Source organism: Hyaena hyaena, unplaced genomic scaffold (assembly GCF_003009895.1).
Source record: "Hyaena hyaena isolate Hyena2069 unplaced genomic scaffold, ASM300989v1 scaffold_111, whole genome shotgun sequence".
NCBI lineage: Eukaryota > Metazoa > Chordata > Mammalia > Carnivora > Hyaenidae > Hyaena > Hyaena hyaena.
The window spans coordinates 2,336,969-2,353,869 of NW_024080743.1; the positions used below are offsets into that span (position 1 = coordinate 2,336,969).

Here is a 16,901-nt window from a genome sequence, read left to right on the forward strand (position 1 = left end):
ATAAGTGCCATGAAGGGCAGAGGCTGTGAAACAGGTGAATATTGTGAAGCAAAAATTTCTAGTTCCATGTCTATTTAGGAGAATTTCACACGGCTGGTCTACCTCATTTTATAATTTTTCCAGACCAGATAGACAAAGAAAAAAAAACAACAACAAAAAACAAACCAAAATCCTAAAACCACCAACATTATAGCAAAAACTTAAATACAAACCAAAACAAAAACTGGACATTTTCATGAAGTTGACTTGAGATCAGGAAAACAATGATAAACTTTTGAGAGGAAGGAAGAGAACCATCAAAGCTAAGTCAAGCTCAGGGTGTTTAACAGCACCTATCACACTGCGTCCAAACCTTGACCATTTCTGATGCAGCTGTTCTGTTTTAAGATGTTCCTCTTCCACGCACTATAAACCTGGTTTTAAGGTTTATGATAACAACAACAAAGATGACAGTGACTAGGATCTACTGAGTGTTCATTAAGTGGCAGGCACATGCTAAATGCATTATACTCTCATCTAACTTTCACCACAACTTCTACTTTCCTAATAAGGAAACTAAAAAGTCACACAGCAATAGGCAGTTCTGTTAACTAGGAGTATGGACTACAGAGCCCATATTCTTAACCTTTAAGCCACATACAGGTTGAAATATTAAGGCAATTAATATACTGTTTTAATACATACTGTTCTAAGAATTAATGGCATAGAATTAAAAATATAAGCATCCTGAGGCGCCTGGGTGGCTTAGTCAGTTAAGTGTCCAACTCTTGATTTCGGCTCAGGTCATGATCTCACAAGTTGTGGGATCAAGGCCAGCACTGGGGTCTGCACTGAGCATGGAGCCTGTTTGGGATTCTGTCTCCCTCCCTTTCTCCGCCCCAACTGCTCTTACCTAAATAAACAAACAAACAAACATTTAAAAATATATAAGCATCTAAAAATAATTTAAACATCTCACATAACATTCTTATAATAAATTCTTAGGAAGGCCTGGGTGGCTCAGTCAGTTAAGTGACTAACTCTTTGATATTGGCTCAGGTCATGATCTCACAGTTCATGGGATCAAGCTCCCTGTCGGACTCTGTGCTGAAAGCATGGAGCCTGCTTGTGATTCTCTCTCTCCCTTTGCTCCTCCCCCCACTCTCTGTCAAAATAAATAAAAATCACTTTTAAAATATTTTTTAAAAATGAAAAACAAAATATTCTTAGAAAAGTGTATTTCATATTCACATTAGTAACCTGGACAAATATATGATTTGTTTTATCATATGAAAACTGCTACAATTATGATGGTTGGTAAGTCATCAAAGAACAATTTATTTAAAAGTCTATAAATAATGAATGACTTCTCAGGACATCTGGGTAGCTCAGTTAAGTGTCCAACTCTTGGTTTCAGCTCAAGTCATGATCTCGCAGTTTCATTAGTTAAGGCCCTGTGTCAGGCTCTGTGCTGGCATTGTGGAGCCTGCTTGGGATTTTCTCTCTCCTTCTCTTTGCCCCTCCCCCATTCATGCTGTCTCTGTCTCTTGCAAAATAAATAAATAAACTTAAAAAAATTAAAACAAAAAAAAAAATGAATGACTTCTCTACACTTAACATCGAGTTCACCTCACCTTTGTCAATGAATCTCAATGTTTCTGTGATACCAGCAATACCACTCCAATGAAACAGAATTTTTTTTAGTAGGTGAAGTCTCTTTCAATTCCATATCCTTTTCTGCTATTACAAAAGTTACAAAGGTGACTCAGAAAACCCTTAGCAGTCTTTTTTGTTTCTGTCTTGAGTAAAACAAAAAAATGAATTCTCACATTCAATGTTTGAAGGGTAAATGTTACAGCGAAAAGCAAAAATCTATACTTCGTAGAGAGGTTTCTTATTCTATGAAAAAAAGTCCAAATTGGAATAAGGACTGTCTACACAGATATATCAAATATTCCCTAAATTTAATTATAAATCAAGCAAATGAGTTCAAAAACCTGATAATTATATGTCCTATTCAGGAACCCACACGTTTATGGAACTCTCTATTCTCTTTTGGGGTATTTATCACAACTTTAAACAATTAACTGTAATTAATTTTTTAATGTTTATTTATATTTGAGAGAGAGACAGAATTGAGAGGGGAGGGGCAGAGAGAGAGACAAAGAATCCAAAGCAGGCTCTAGGCTCTGAGCTGTCAGCAAAGAGCCCAACATGGGGCTTTAACTCAAGAGCTATGAGACCATGACCTGAGCTGAAGTCGGACGCTTAACCCACTGAGCCACCCAGGTGCCCCTGTAATTATTTTTTAAAATATCTACCTCTATATATACAAGTAATGACAGCAAGTTTGGCTGATTTGATATGGAGCTGTCAGAACTAAACAGTGCTTTTCATAGTAGTTGAGCAAACAATATTTGCTGAATAAATTAGCTAGTCAACTCCTGACTTAAAAAACAACACAAAAAGTACAGTACAGGGAATATAGTCAATAAGATATAGTAACTGTGCACGGTGACAGATAACTACAAATATTGTTGTGAGCATTTCATAATGTACAGAATTGTTGAATCATTACGTATGCTTGAAACTAATGTCAACTACACTCTGATTAAATAACAACAACATAACCCCCCTCGATTATATACTTTATGTTAAGCATGAGCAGTGGTGACTGAAGGTTACAAAAACAGCCTATAAAACCTATTTATTTCAAAAATAAACAAAATTTATACTAGTATGGGAATATGGTACATTTCTACAAAGCACCTGAAAAAACTATTACACAAGGCAAGTACTCCAGAGTAGGAATCTATAGCACAAAACAAAAAAAGACCGTAAAAAATTATATCGTACAACAACAGAGAAACAAACTAATATAGAGAACTGGTGGTTACCAAAGGGGAGTGTGTGGGGGATGGGTGACAGAGGTAAGGGGACCAAGCAGTATAAACTCTCAGTTATAAAATAAGTCACAGGGATGAAAGTACAGCATAGGAATGTAGTCAATAATACTGTAATACATTTTATCGTGGGCAAGCATTTTGTAACGTATAGAATTACTGAATTGCGATGTTGTACATCTGTAGCTAACTTGGTATTATATGTCAACAGTACTTTAATAAAGTTATATCTTGCTCTCAGCTTCAGTATGTGAACCCCAAAAAAGTCTGTAATCCTCTCTACCACATGCTCCAGTTATTTTTTAAAAACTCAAGCAATAGCGGATGTATTATTTAAAGATCTATCACACGGAATTTTTTTTTGAAAAATTGGTATATCCTTTTAAGACCATTTGTTCCAACATCTTAAAAGTTATATAGATCCTTGTGGCTCAGTCAGTTAAGCATCCAACTCTTGATTTCTAAGCATCCAACTCTTGATTTCCGCTCAATTCATGATCTCAAGGTTTGTGAGTTCAAGCCCTATCAGGCTCTGTAGTACAGAGGCTGGTTAGGATTTTCTCTCTCTCTCTTTCTCTCTCTCTCTCTCTCAAAAAAAACAAAGTAAACTAAAGTGAAGAAATTATATACATCTTTTAAGGTGGGAGTTTATCTCTAGTTATTTATATACTTAAACTGTAAGATTTTAATGCTGAAAAAAATGTTAACAATTACTTCCATTACAGTAAATGCTCATTTATTATTTAAGCTGGTAACTACACATGAGTGTAAAATATTTAATCTTAGACTAAGGTCACAATTAGTTTTGGAAGAAAATTTCTGCCCAGATTTATAAGCATACTGATGAAAAATGTTAGAAGTTTACTAAATGTATGAAGTCATTACTTTATTTGAATTTTTAGACTTACGTAAACCTATCAAATATTACAATGGCTTTTTCTTGAAATGTCACTGAAGTAAGCTAAAGAGTGTTTAGAATGCAGGAAGAGATGTTAAACATTAACTTCCATATTCATAAGGAAAAGCAAACCTACTAGATAAATCAGGTATGGGGCAATTCCTACTAATGCTGAACAAATACTTTTTCTGAAATAAATTGTCTAGATTTCACAACTTCCACTAAGAAACTGGTAGTTTTAGTTTATTAACCTATATTTATGTGTACAATTTAGGTAAGATTAGTTTTTTATCTTCGTATCAAACCCTTGGCTCTTAAAAGTATCACATAATTCTTTCATGTTATCTTTTAGAATTACAGGAAAAGGAAGGAATGTCAGAAGAAATCTTTTCCAGCCTCCCCTTAAGAACTTCCTAGTACAAAGGTCCCAAGAACTTCAAAAGGCAGTCATTTCACCACTCAGCAGCTTTAACTATTACAATTCTTCTTGTTTATGCTTGATCCTTGCCAACAAATTTCTAGAGAAAACTAGTTATTCAGAATAAACTGAATGATAGGCACTCATGTGTAAGCCAAAAAACTTTTAAACAGATCAAGCAAGGCTCAAAGACAGTTGGTTACCAGAATATATTGTTTACCAAATACATTCATGCCCCCCTACACTCCAAAGGGACAGAGTCAAACATGCAACTGTATGAAATCGGATCATTTCTACTTCTATGGGCTTCCTGGAAAAACTGACATCGAACATGTAAAAGAAATCCTTAAAGGAACAGTTTAATCTTAATGCTTTGGTTTTATCTTAAGGCTGGTTTTATATATAATATTTAATTAGTGTTGTTAAATACTAAATATTAAATTTTGTTTAGTGTACTAAATACTAAATTTGATAATACATTCACTTGATCATTTTTGAAAACCAACAGTATCAAGTTCAAACTATCAAGGCCCAGCATAAAATGAAATCAATGGCCTGTCAAAGATAATCATTCAGTAATTGTACTGTACAAATGATGTTTAAATAACATTAATGATCAAAATTAATTAAAAATAATTAAAAATAAAATTAACTTTTAAAATTAACTTTTAAAAATTGCTTAGAATTTTAATATATATAGGGGTGCCTGGGTGGTTCAGTTGGTTAAGCGTCTGACTTCAGCTCAGGTTATAATCTCATGGCTCGTGGGTTCAAGCCCCATGCCAGGTTCTGTGCTGACAGCTCAGAGCCTGGAGCCTGCTTCAGATTCCCTCTCTCCCTCTCTCCTTACACTTCCCCACTCATGCTTTCTCTCCTTCAAAAATAAACAAACATTTTAAAAAATTTTAATATTTTAATATATATATATTGTTAAATAAGAATGGCACAGTACTGTAACAATAGCATTAAAAAGCATTAAAATTATATGAAACATTAAACAAACACAAGTCCATTAAGCCGAAGTGATATAAGAGTCCACAGTGAATGAGTAAAAGAGATTAGAGAGGAAGAAAGATCTCTTTATAGAGGAACATTAGCTAATAAGTGTAGAAAAAATGCATAAATATGAAAATCACCTTTTGGAAACTCAGTAGATGCTAAAACTATCTGGTAAAAGATGAATAAGGACAAGAGATTTATTTGGTATCAAAGTATTTTCCAATAGAATACTTAGTAGTCTCAAAGAAGAAACCTTATCTTTACAAGGAGAGTCTGTGATAACCACACAACATGGTAATCAAACTCGGTATTACTAATAGTGGAACAACTTATCTTATGTGCTTCCTGATTTAAAGCAAACTCAAATTCACATTATCTGTCATCTAGTTGTTAAAACTTTTTAACTGAATCTAATTAAAGGAAATAGGACACCATGAAGAACAACTCCAGAATATGAGACAATTTGGCTCTATCTGTCAGAAGTCAAGGTCACCTCTGACATTGATTACAGTTTCTTCTCTATTGTTTCTTCTCTCTTTAGTCAGTCTAGAAAGTTTATCAACTTTATTAATGATTTTGAAGAACCAGCATTTGGTTTCATGGATTTTGTTTTTGTTTTGTATTGTTTTAAATTTCACTGATTTCTACTCTTTTTATTTCTTATTCCTTCTACCTACTTTAGGTTGAATTTCCTCTTCTAAGTCTAGTTTCTTAACCTTAGAATATTGGTTTGAGACTTATTTCTTTTCCTAATATAAGCGTTCAATGCTATAAATTTTCTACTACATACTGCTTTAGGTGAATCCAACAAATTCTGATAATGTGTCTTCATTTTCATCTAATTCACTATAATTTCCTTTGAGATTTTTCTGACACATGGATAAAAATGCATTAATTTCCAAGTATTTGGAAGATTTTCCAGATGTCTATTATTAATTACTAACTGAATGCTGTTAGAGTCAAAGAAGATACTTAGTATGATTTCATTTACTCCAAGTTTTATGGCCCCGAACTGATCTATCTTTGTAAATGTTCTATGTGAACTTGAAAAGAATATGTATTCTGCTGGTCTTAGAGAAAATGTTCCATAAATGCCAAGTAGGTCAAGTTAGCTGATAATGTTGCATAGTTCTTCTACACCCATACAGATACTCCAACTACTCATTTCATCAGTTACTGAGAGATGGAAGTACTGAAGATTCCAACTACAACTGTGGATTTGTCCACTTCACCTTTTAGTTCTACGAGTTCAGCTTCACACGTTAGAGGAAATATACTCCTAAATATATACAGTCCTAATTAAGATTGTTAGGTCTTTGTGAACTGACCCTACTACTATCATGAAATATCTCTTTATTCTAGGAACTATTACTTGTTTCTGAAGTCTGCTTTATGTGATATTAATACACACACTCCAGCTTTCTTCTGCTCAATGCTTGCATGGTACATTTTTTCATCTTTTTATACTTTTTCCCCAGTTGTAATTAGTAAACTGTGTTCCACAGTTATAGGCAAACCATCCTTAATTCTTCACTCTTGAAAATTCACTGTGAGAGTCACCCTCATTAGCTATTATGCTATATACATTTCCAATATCCACCTCAATGCAACCACAACTTGATTAAAACAAGCCCAAGCCTAGCCCTTAGGGAGCTCTCAATCTTCTCAGGCTCCTCATACAAGCTAGCTCACTTGCTTCTGGTCCTACCCTGACCTTAATGAATGGGTTCCATCACTGGGGTGTTATACATTCTCCCTAATTCCCACCTTCTACTGCAATCATTCAAACTAAATGTGTTATTTTCTTGAGACTTATGCCTTCATTTCCATAGTCTCTTTTTCTTTATACAATCTATTGGGGCAAAATTCAAATAACTATTTTAAAGTGAACAATTCAGTGACATTTAGGACATTCAAAATGTTGTGCAACTACCAATTCCATCTAGTTCCAAACTATTTCCATCAGTTCAAGTAAAACCTCCTACCTATCAAGCAGTTTCTCACTCCTTTCTGACCCTAACCTTTTGGCAAACAGCAATTTGCCTTCTAGGTCTATTGATTTATCTATTCTGGATATTTCATATAAGTGGAATCATGTGATCTTTATGTGTGGCTTCTCTCACGTAGCTTAAGGTTTTGGAGGTTCATTCATAGTACAGCATGTGTAAGTATTTTATTCTTTTCTGTGGCTGAATAATATTTCATTGTATGCATATACCACACTTTGTTTACCCATTCTTCTACTGATAGATGTTTGGGCTATATCTACTTTTTTGTGATTAGTGTTGCTACAAATATGTATACACATACTTGTTTTAAATATCAATTTTCCATTCTTTTGGATATACACCTAGAAATTGAACTGTGGGTCACATGATAATTCTAAGTCAAATTTTTTGAGGAACCACTAATTTCCACAGCAGCTGTTTTATATTTCTACCAGCAGTATATAAGGGTTCCAATTTCTCGATCTCCTTGCCAACATCTGTTATTTTCTGATTTTTGTTATAGCTATCCTAGTGAGTGTGAAATGGTATCTCATCATGATACTGATCTGCATTTCCCTAATGACTAACAATGATTTAAGTGCCTTTTCATATACTTGTTGTCCATTTGTGTATCTTCTTTGGAGAAAGGTCTATTTAAGTCCTTTCTTCATTTAAGATTTTTTATTGAGGCACAATTGACATACATTATATTAGTTTCAGGTTTAAAATGTAATGATTCAGTGTTTACCTGTTTTGAAATGATCACCATGATAAGTCTAGATAGTATGTGTCACCAAATGACAAAATTTTTCTTGTGTTGAGAACTTTTAAGATCTACTCTCTTATTTTTTAAATATGCAATAGAATAACTATAATCACCATGCTGTATATTAAATCCCCATGACTCAGTTGTAACTGGATATTTATAACTTTTGATCCTTCCATTTCACCTTCCCCCTCCCCACCTCTGGCAACCATCAATCTGTTCTCTGTATGTATGAGGTTTTTTTTTTTTTTTTTTAAGATTCCACATATAGGTGAGATCTCATGGTATTTGTCTTTCTGATTTATTTCACTTAGCATAATGTCCTCAAGGTCCATTTATGTTGTGGCAAATGGCAAGATTTCATTCTTTTTTTGTAGCTGAAAAATATTCCTGTTTATATACACACATATATACACACACTACTATCTTTTACCATTCATTTGTCAACAGACAGTTTCCATGTCTTGGTAACTGTAAATAATGCTGCAATCCTTTGCTCATTTTTAAATTGTACTGTCTTTTTGTTGAGTTATAAGAGTTCTTTATAAGAACTCTTTTGTTGAGTTATAAGAGTTTTCTGGATGCCTAACTCTGATCAAATACGTGATTTGCATATATTTTACACCATTCTGTATGTTGCCTTTTCATTTTCTGGATAATGCCCTTTGATGCCCAAAAGGTGTTAATTTTGATGAATTCTAATTTACCTGTTTCCTTTTGATGCCATGCTTTTGGTGTCAAAAAACCCATATCCAAGAATCTATTGCCAAATCCAAGGTCATGAAGATTTATCCAGGTGTTCTAAGAGTATCACAGTTTTAAAATTAAAGGGTTATTTTAAAACTTTTATAAAATTTCTATGTAGACCACTGATCCATTTTGAGTTAATTTTTGTATATGGTATGTGGCAGGGGGGTCAGTTCATTCTTTTTCCATGAGGGTATACAGTTCTTCCAGCACCAGTAGTCAAAGAGACTATTCTTTACTCATGGAATGGCCTTGGCACCCATGTCAAAAATCAACTGGCCATAGATATATGCATTTCTTTCTGGAATGTCAAAATTTCTATACCATTGACCTACATATCTATCTTCATGATAGTATCATATTGTTTTGATTACTCTAGGAGTGCAGTAAATTTTCAAATTGGGAAGAGTGAGTCCCTCAACTCTGTTCTCTTTTAAGACTATTTTCAATATTTAGGGCTCCTTGTAATTCCATGTAAATTTCAGGATCGCTTTCCCATTTCTGCAAAAGACTATCAGAAATTTGATAGAGTTGATTAGAATTGAATTTGTAGATGATATTGGGTTGTGTTGATTATCTCGACACTATTAAGTTTTCCAGTCCATAAACATGGAATGTCCTTCCACTTATTTATGTCTTCTTTAATTTCTTTAATCAATAGCTGTATAAACAATGACTCACAGTTTTCAATGCAAGTCTCTCATCTTCTTGGTCAGATTTATTCCTAGGTACCACAATGAAATATCACCTGCAATTACTGGATGGCTATTACTAAAAAACCAGAAACTAAAACCAAAACAAAACAGAAAATAACAGGAGTTGGTGAGGAAGTGAAGAAATTTATTAGAACCCTTGTACATTGCTGGTGGGAATGCAAAATGGTACAGCCACTGTGGAAAATACTTTGGTGTTTGCTCAAAAAGCATAGAATTACCATATAATCCAGTAACCCCACTTCTAAGTATATATGGCAAAGAATTAAAAACAGGGATTCAAACAGGTACTTGCATGTTAATAATCACAGCAGCATTGTTTATAATAGTCAAAAGGTCAAAAATGCAGAACATTAAAATGAAATATTATTCAGCCATGATAAAAACTAAATTCTTATGTATGCTATGACAGGGATTAATCCTAAAAACATTCTGCTAAGTGAAATAAGCCAGACACAAAGGGATATATATTACATGATTCCACGTATGTAAGATACCTAGAAGAGGCAAATTCATACAAGACAGAAAGTAGAATACAGTTTACTAGGAGAAGGAAAAAGGGGGAACTATTTTTTTAACAGGTACAAAGCTTCTGTTGGGATGATAAAAAGTTCAAGAAATAAATGGCCATTATTGTTCTAGAGCATTATAAAAGTACTATTCACATAAATGCTAAATATTATGTGTTATCTATTTTATCACAATAAGGAAAATAATTGCCAAAAAGAAAAAAAGTGAGTGGATATACTAACTGAATGAAGCCAGACACAAAAGCTTCATACCTTCTGACTCCATTTGTATGACATCCTAACAAAGGCAAAACTACAGTGACAGAAAGCAGAACAGTTGCTTTAGGTGGAGAGGTGAACTGCAAAGGGACATGAGGGAAATTTGGGGGTGATAGAAATTCTGTATTTTAACTGTGGTGGTCGTTATACAACTAAATACATTTGTCAAAATACATCAAACTATACAATTAAATTTGATGATTTTATTGCATGTAAAGTATACTTCAATAAGGTTCATTTAAAAAGTTAGAGAGGGGCGCCTAGGTAGCTCAAGTCAGTTAAGCATCTGACTTTGGCTTAGGTCATGATCTCACAGTTCATGGGTTCAAACCCCACACTGGGCTCTGTGCTGACAGTTCAGAGCCTGGAGCCTCCATTGGATTCTGTGTGTGTATCTCTCTGTCCCCCCTCCTACTTGTGCTCTCTCCTCACTTTCTCAAAAATAAACATGAAAAAACAAAAATTTTTTTAAGTTAAAAAGTGAGGGGCACCTGGGTGGTTCAGCTGGTTAACTGTCCGACTCTTGGTTTCAGCTCCAGCCATGATCTGACAGTTCTTGGGATTGAGCCCCATGTAGGGCTCCACACTAACAGCATGGAGCCTGCTTGGGATTCTCTCTCTCACCTTCTCTGTCTCTCCCTAGCTCATACATGCACATGATAAATAAACACACTTAACAAAAAAAGTTAGACTTGAGATGGTCTGACCCTATGTAATCATTTTAGAGAAAAAAGAAATTGAGTCCTTGAATACCAAAAGCCACATAATTAGCATAACAGGACTAGAATTCAGTCCCATAAATGAAATCCAAAGCTCTTTGTATCAATAAAATGACATTACTGACATTAGAGAGTGATGGTGGTGGTTGATTATATTGATTCAATACCTCCTGCTGGAAGAGAGATTTGAAACCTCTATTCTAAGTTTTGAAGAATTCATTAAGTTATATTGGAAGGATGTGATCAAAACATGTGACAATACATGTTCACTTTCTGCCAGTAGTATACTCACTACTACTTTGCAAAGCAAGTACTCCATTTGTCAAAATTCCAATGAGTAAATTTTTATATCCTTGGATCTTATTGAACACATTCTGCCCTCTGAAACAGTATCAAAAAAGGTTAATCACTCTTCTTTAAGATCACCTCTCAAATACTTTTTTTTATAATGTTTACTTATTTATTTTGAGAGACGCAGGGGGGGGGCGGGGGGCGGAGCCAAGTGAGAGGAAGAGAAAGAATCCCAAGCAGGTTCTGCAGCTGTCAGGGCAGAGCTGGACACAGGGCTCAGAGTGTGACATCATGAGGCCAAAACCAAGAGTCACTTAACCAAGTGAGCCACTATGTGCCCCAGTACTTTATTTTTTTTTTTTAGTGTTTATTTATTTTTAAGACAGAGCGAACAAGCAGAGGAGGGGCAGAGAGATGGGGAAACAGAGGATCCAAAGTGGGCTCTGTGCTGACTGCAGGAAGTCCAATGCAGGACTTGAACCCACAAATCATGAGACCATGACCTGAGCCAGTTGTGCCACTCAGGCACCCCTCAGATACTTTTAAATGACTACATCTATAATGTTATTTAGGTCTTCTTTAATGAAGTCTAAAAATATTCCAAGCTGCCACAGTCTTTCCTACACTGGCTATAATACAATATGTAGACACTTCACACAAGTTTCCATATTCAAACTAGACACAACACTACAAATTTTCTGCATGCTTCTTAGAATTATATTGGATCATTATATTTCTAAGAAGACTACTTGGGATGGGGCAAGGGGTAAATCATATTACATTACTTGCTAATTCCCAATTTCCTGTCAATTAAAATTTCTAAGTCTTTGTTATATAAAGTATTACTAAGACTTCTCTCTGAATTTTAAACTTAAGGGCAAGGCTATAGATTTCTGTAAAATACACTTTTAGTTTCTTATTCTGAATATACTTTAAATATTTCGGTATAATGATTGATTGTACAACATACAGGCAACATTTCTGAAATATTTCATGTATAAAATTCTTAAACATATTTTGTATATAAGGACTTAGGTAACAGATTAAAATACTTGAAGCATGGGTCGTCTGGGTGGCTCAGTTGGTTAAGTGTCCAACTTTTAGTTTTGGATCAGGTCATGTTCTCTCATGGCTTTGTAGGTTCAAGCCCCGCATCGGGCTCTCCACGGGAAGTGTGGAGCCTGCTTGGGATTCTTTCTCTTCCCCTCCTCTGTCTGCCCCTTCCCTATTCACACTGTCTCTGTCTCTCTCAAAATAAATAAACTTGTAAATAAATAAAATAAAATAAAATAAAGCATCAATTTAGGAGACAAAGATCTCTGACATCTCTTAGCTTCAACATGAATAACCTCTTGATATGGTTAATCACCTAGAAAACCACTTAAGTTTACTATTTTATCTAAATTTCTCTCTCTTGACTAGAAAGATACCATGGGAATACCCTACCAAATAACTTCTTAATGTTTTTATTTATTTTTAAGAAGGGGTGACGGGCAGAAAGAAAGACAAGATGATCCCAACCAGGCTGCAGGCTCTGAGCTGTCAGCACAGAGTCTGACTCAGGCTCAAATCCAGGAACCTGAGCCAAAGTTGGATGCTTAACCAACTGAGCCACCCAGGTGTCCTCAAATAACTTAAAACTGCACGTAAGACACCGTCTTTGTTTACTGCAGAAACAAGGTTTAGTTTGTTATGACTTAAACATAGTAAATTCCCTTTTAGTGAATAAAAGTTATTTTTCTAATTGTTCACAAACTAGATGTCTAGGTATTTTTAATGAAGCATCATCAAAGTCACTGATTTTCTTTTAAGGTATCTAGCCATTATTACTAAATGTAAGAACTATATTTTGCCTACCTCAAAGCCATTAGTATATCTTACTTTCTAAAATCCTTTAAAGAAAATAATATTCTTATGATCATTTTGCAAAGTATTTTTATATCTAGGGATATGCACTCTGCTTTGAAGTTGGAAATTTAATCAAGGCTCTGTTTCACCTGTTTTGTGGATCACTGTTTTATAGGTCTGTTTTACTTTTTTTTTTTTTTTGAGAGAGAGAGAGAGAGATTAAAAGAATGGAGGAAAGGGCCTGAGAGAAAAGAATCTTAAGCAGGCTCCGTGCTCAATGCAGAACCTGACTCAGGTCTCGATGCCATGACCCTGGGATCATGACCTGAATCAAATCAAGTTGGACACTCAACCAACTGACCCACCCAGGTGCCCTGTTTTACATTTTATTTCTGGTTTAGAAGAATATCTGACAAATGAGAAAAAAATGGAAACAAAATCAAAATAGAAGTCTGCTTTCTACTTGTTATATTTTAGTATCACAATGTGAGTCGATTTTGTCTTTGAAACAGCAAAAAGATTCTTATGTTGCATTTTCAAAAGCTTCAGTTCATTCTGGCCATTTTTGATCATCTATTTTACTTTTTTCATTATAAACCAACATTCTTATTTTTATGTCTTGTAAGTCTCAATATTTGAAGACCTATGCAAAAAAAGTAGTAATCCATGATTCTAATTTTTTGCAACTGCAGCTTATGCTAAATGCAAACATAAAACTTATTATCTTTTCTTATAATAAAATCACATTACACTAATAACTGAGTTCAACTTAATCCCCAAAAGGAAACTTCAATTCTGTTTTTTCTATTTTAATGCTTTGATATTGACATTTCATACAAAGGCAGAACTATCGGAGTTCCCAACTTTTTAGTATCCTTTTACCATTTTTCTATTCATTTCTCTTTTTTTTAAATTTTTAAATATTTATATTTATTTCTAGGAGAGAGAGAGACAGCGTGAGCAGGGGAGGGTCAGAGAGAGAGGGAGTCACAGACTGAAACAGGCTCCAGGCTCTGAGCTGGCAGGCAGCACAGAGCCCGACGCGGGGCTCGAACCCACGAACCGCGAGATCATGACCTAAGCAAAAGTCGGACGCTTAACCGACTAAGCCACCCAGGTGCCCTTCTATTCATTTCTCTTAACCATCTTCATTAATGTAACAGAAAAAATAATTTTATGTTATGGTTTTTTCAAATGCCTATGACTTCTTTTTGCTTTTAGTTTTCTGACATTTGTAGCCAGTTTATGATTGTGTTTCTTAATTTTATTGAATAAAAGTAATGTCCAACTTTCAAGTCCTTGTTTTTGCCTTCCAGATCCATACAAAGTTCTAGATTTAACACAACTTTTTCTACCCAGACCCATGTAGAATTTTAGATTTAATGCAACTTTTTCTGCCCACTCCTGTTACAATCTGACTCCCATCTAAGAACAGAAAACTGAAACAATAGTATCTTTTCAAAAATAAATAGTTGGCTTTTCTTTTTAGCCCTCATATCCTTAAGATCATACTAATCTGAATTTGCCAATGGAAAATGATGTCTAAGTTGCAAAAGATATCTGAGAATAGCTGTACAATCAGTAGCTGCTTAGTATATATACCCTAAATTAGTTAACATATTTTTAATCCTTTTTTCTTACTTTGATGTTTCTCTCCTCTTGAAAAAACGTAAGCATATACCTTAACTCCTAATTTGAGGCCTTGATGTAGGAGGTTAAGGCTATAGTTTTTCACAAGACAGAAATCCCCACATTATCAAAACTTTAAATGAGACAATTACATATACTCTCCCTGTTGGGTGATATTTCATTTGCACAATTAACAAGAACTAGGTGGAGTTAAGAATCAAAAACTTCCTGTGGCAAAATACCAATATGAATTGATTTCTAAAAACTAAAAAGCAGGTCTGACAAACATCACTTATTTTCTGTGATTTAAAATATAAGAAACAAAAATATTACCTATTTCTAACAAAACAGTGCAGACAGAAAAAGAATGTTAGAATGAAGAGTCTTTAGACCACAATAAGACCCTTAAGTATTACAGAATATAAAAATGATTAAGAATTCAGTTAAAGTAGAAAACAAAATTAGTTCAAACAGGATCACAGAAGTTGTGCTTAAAAAAAAAAAAAAAAGTTTAAAGGGAAGGGGAAGAGAAAGGTGAGAAAAAGCACTACCAGACTCCTTACCCATTGTTGTTGGTGCTGGAGCTTCCTGATGGTATTTTCAGCTTGCTCCAGTTTAGCACTGGCCTCATCACTCTGCTGTTTGATGGTGGCCAACTCCCGTTTTATGAGGTAGTTTTCCTCAGCCTCCTGGGCTCTTGTCACTTGTCCCTTAGGACATAATTTGTGTGTGTGTAAAGCAATTTAGGACAGATTCAAGAAAGACTGCCTTTGTGAGGTTTAGTTATTTACTGTGACATGTTTAAAAAAAAAATCACCTCAGAGAACAGAGGTGAGTATTATTATTGTTATTATTAACTAGCAGCTCATTATCACTCCAGGAAATTTTGGGAAACTAAGTAAGAAAATTCATCTGATAATCTTAAGAACAATTCTTTCAGTCAATAAAAATTCAATTCATGCAATATTACTGAGTTGCACATGCAGAACTAAAATTTTCAATGAATAGTAGTTAATTTCACAGACTCCACTGATTACCTTTTTGGAATAAATACTTTAAAATAAGGTTAGCTTTAAAACGTGCAAAAGGTATCTAATAAACCAAGATAACAGACTGTTATCAAAAATTAAGTGTATACATATATATACCACCCCCAAAAAATTATTGCTAGGAAAATGCATGTAAAATTGCATGCATTAAAATGTGATTTTCTAAGTTTAGGGCTGTCCTCAGAGGTAAAGTTAGAGAAAATGCTAAATGAAAAAAACTATACCTGTATCAATCTATCTGCCAAGGAAGCACTTTCCTACAAAAGGAAAAATTCAGATAGAAATTTAAGAGAAAGAAATAAAATAAAGGTGCATAAAATTAGGAATAAGAAGAAATAAAGCATACCCAAATTCCATCTACTTTTCATTGTAATTAAAATGAACATTTAGATTTGACATTAAAGCTAATTTTTAGCTTTGTGTGCTAAAAATGTGTTATTATTCTTAACTCTTAAGAAAAATATATCAAAATGAGGATAGACTATAGAAAACCATATGCTTCTAGAAGACCAGCACAACTGCCAAGAGGTTTTTCATCATTTGAGACAAGCAAATAGCTTTTTAAAGCATACTTTTTAAGCCTTTATGTTTGGAATCAGCCATATCGGCAAACCATTTAGAGGAAAGGGAGAAGGAATTTGAGTAAGCAATTCCACTTATAAAGTGTGTGACAGCAATTTGTACAACAGCAACTTCCAAAGAAGTAAAGCAAGGAAAATATGACAAATGAAATTAATGAGCTCAACTTAATAAACTCTAGCAATAACTGAGAAAGTAAACATTTGGGTTATAGAATTTAACTGATACCTAAGTACTTACTGAATTACAAGTGCTAAAGGACACACCCAGGCCATGTAAGCCAGTAGAAAGTTACTTAATTTTCTAAAGTAAAATCCAAACTTAATACTTTCCTATAGCACCTTTACCTTTCTGAAGGTTCAATAAAATAAAAATACTTTCTCTGTGAAAATATCTCACATCAAAATAAAAGACCACCTAGGAAGACATATATATTTTAGTATAAACTGAGTATTTAATGGAAAACACAGTATACAATTAAAATGACTTAAAAACTAAATTAGGCTCAACTTTTTTGTGGAGTCACCAAAAAAATAGAATTATCCTCAAAACAACTCTAATAAGATGAAGGAAATACAGGAAAACTA

The 16,901-nt window shown here is 34.1% G+C and overlaps 1 protein-coding gene across 6 annotated transcripts in view; it reads right to left on the reverse strand.

Moving 5' to 3' along the window:
* EVI5 (ecotropic viral integration site 5) overlaps positions 1–16,901 on the reverse strand; it is a 233,517-nt gene that overhangs the window by 101,038 nt on the left and 115,578 nt on the right. For 5 of the 6 annotated variants that reach the window (XM_039236433.1, XM_039236434.1, XM_039236439.1 and 2 more), the window contains exons 12-13: positions 15,960–15,992; positions 15,250–15,396 (exon numbers count right to left, since the gene is read on the reverse strand). The exons of the other annotated variant lie outside the window; for it this stretch is intronic. In XM_039236433.1, the coding sequence (XP_039092364.1) occupies positions 15,250–15,396; positions 15,960–15,992 (180 nt within the window). The remainder of the gene's footprint in view (positions 1–15,249; positions 15,397–15,959; positions 15,993–16,901) is intronic. 6 annotated transcript variants of the gene reach the window in all.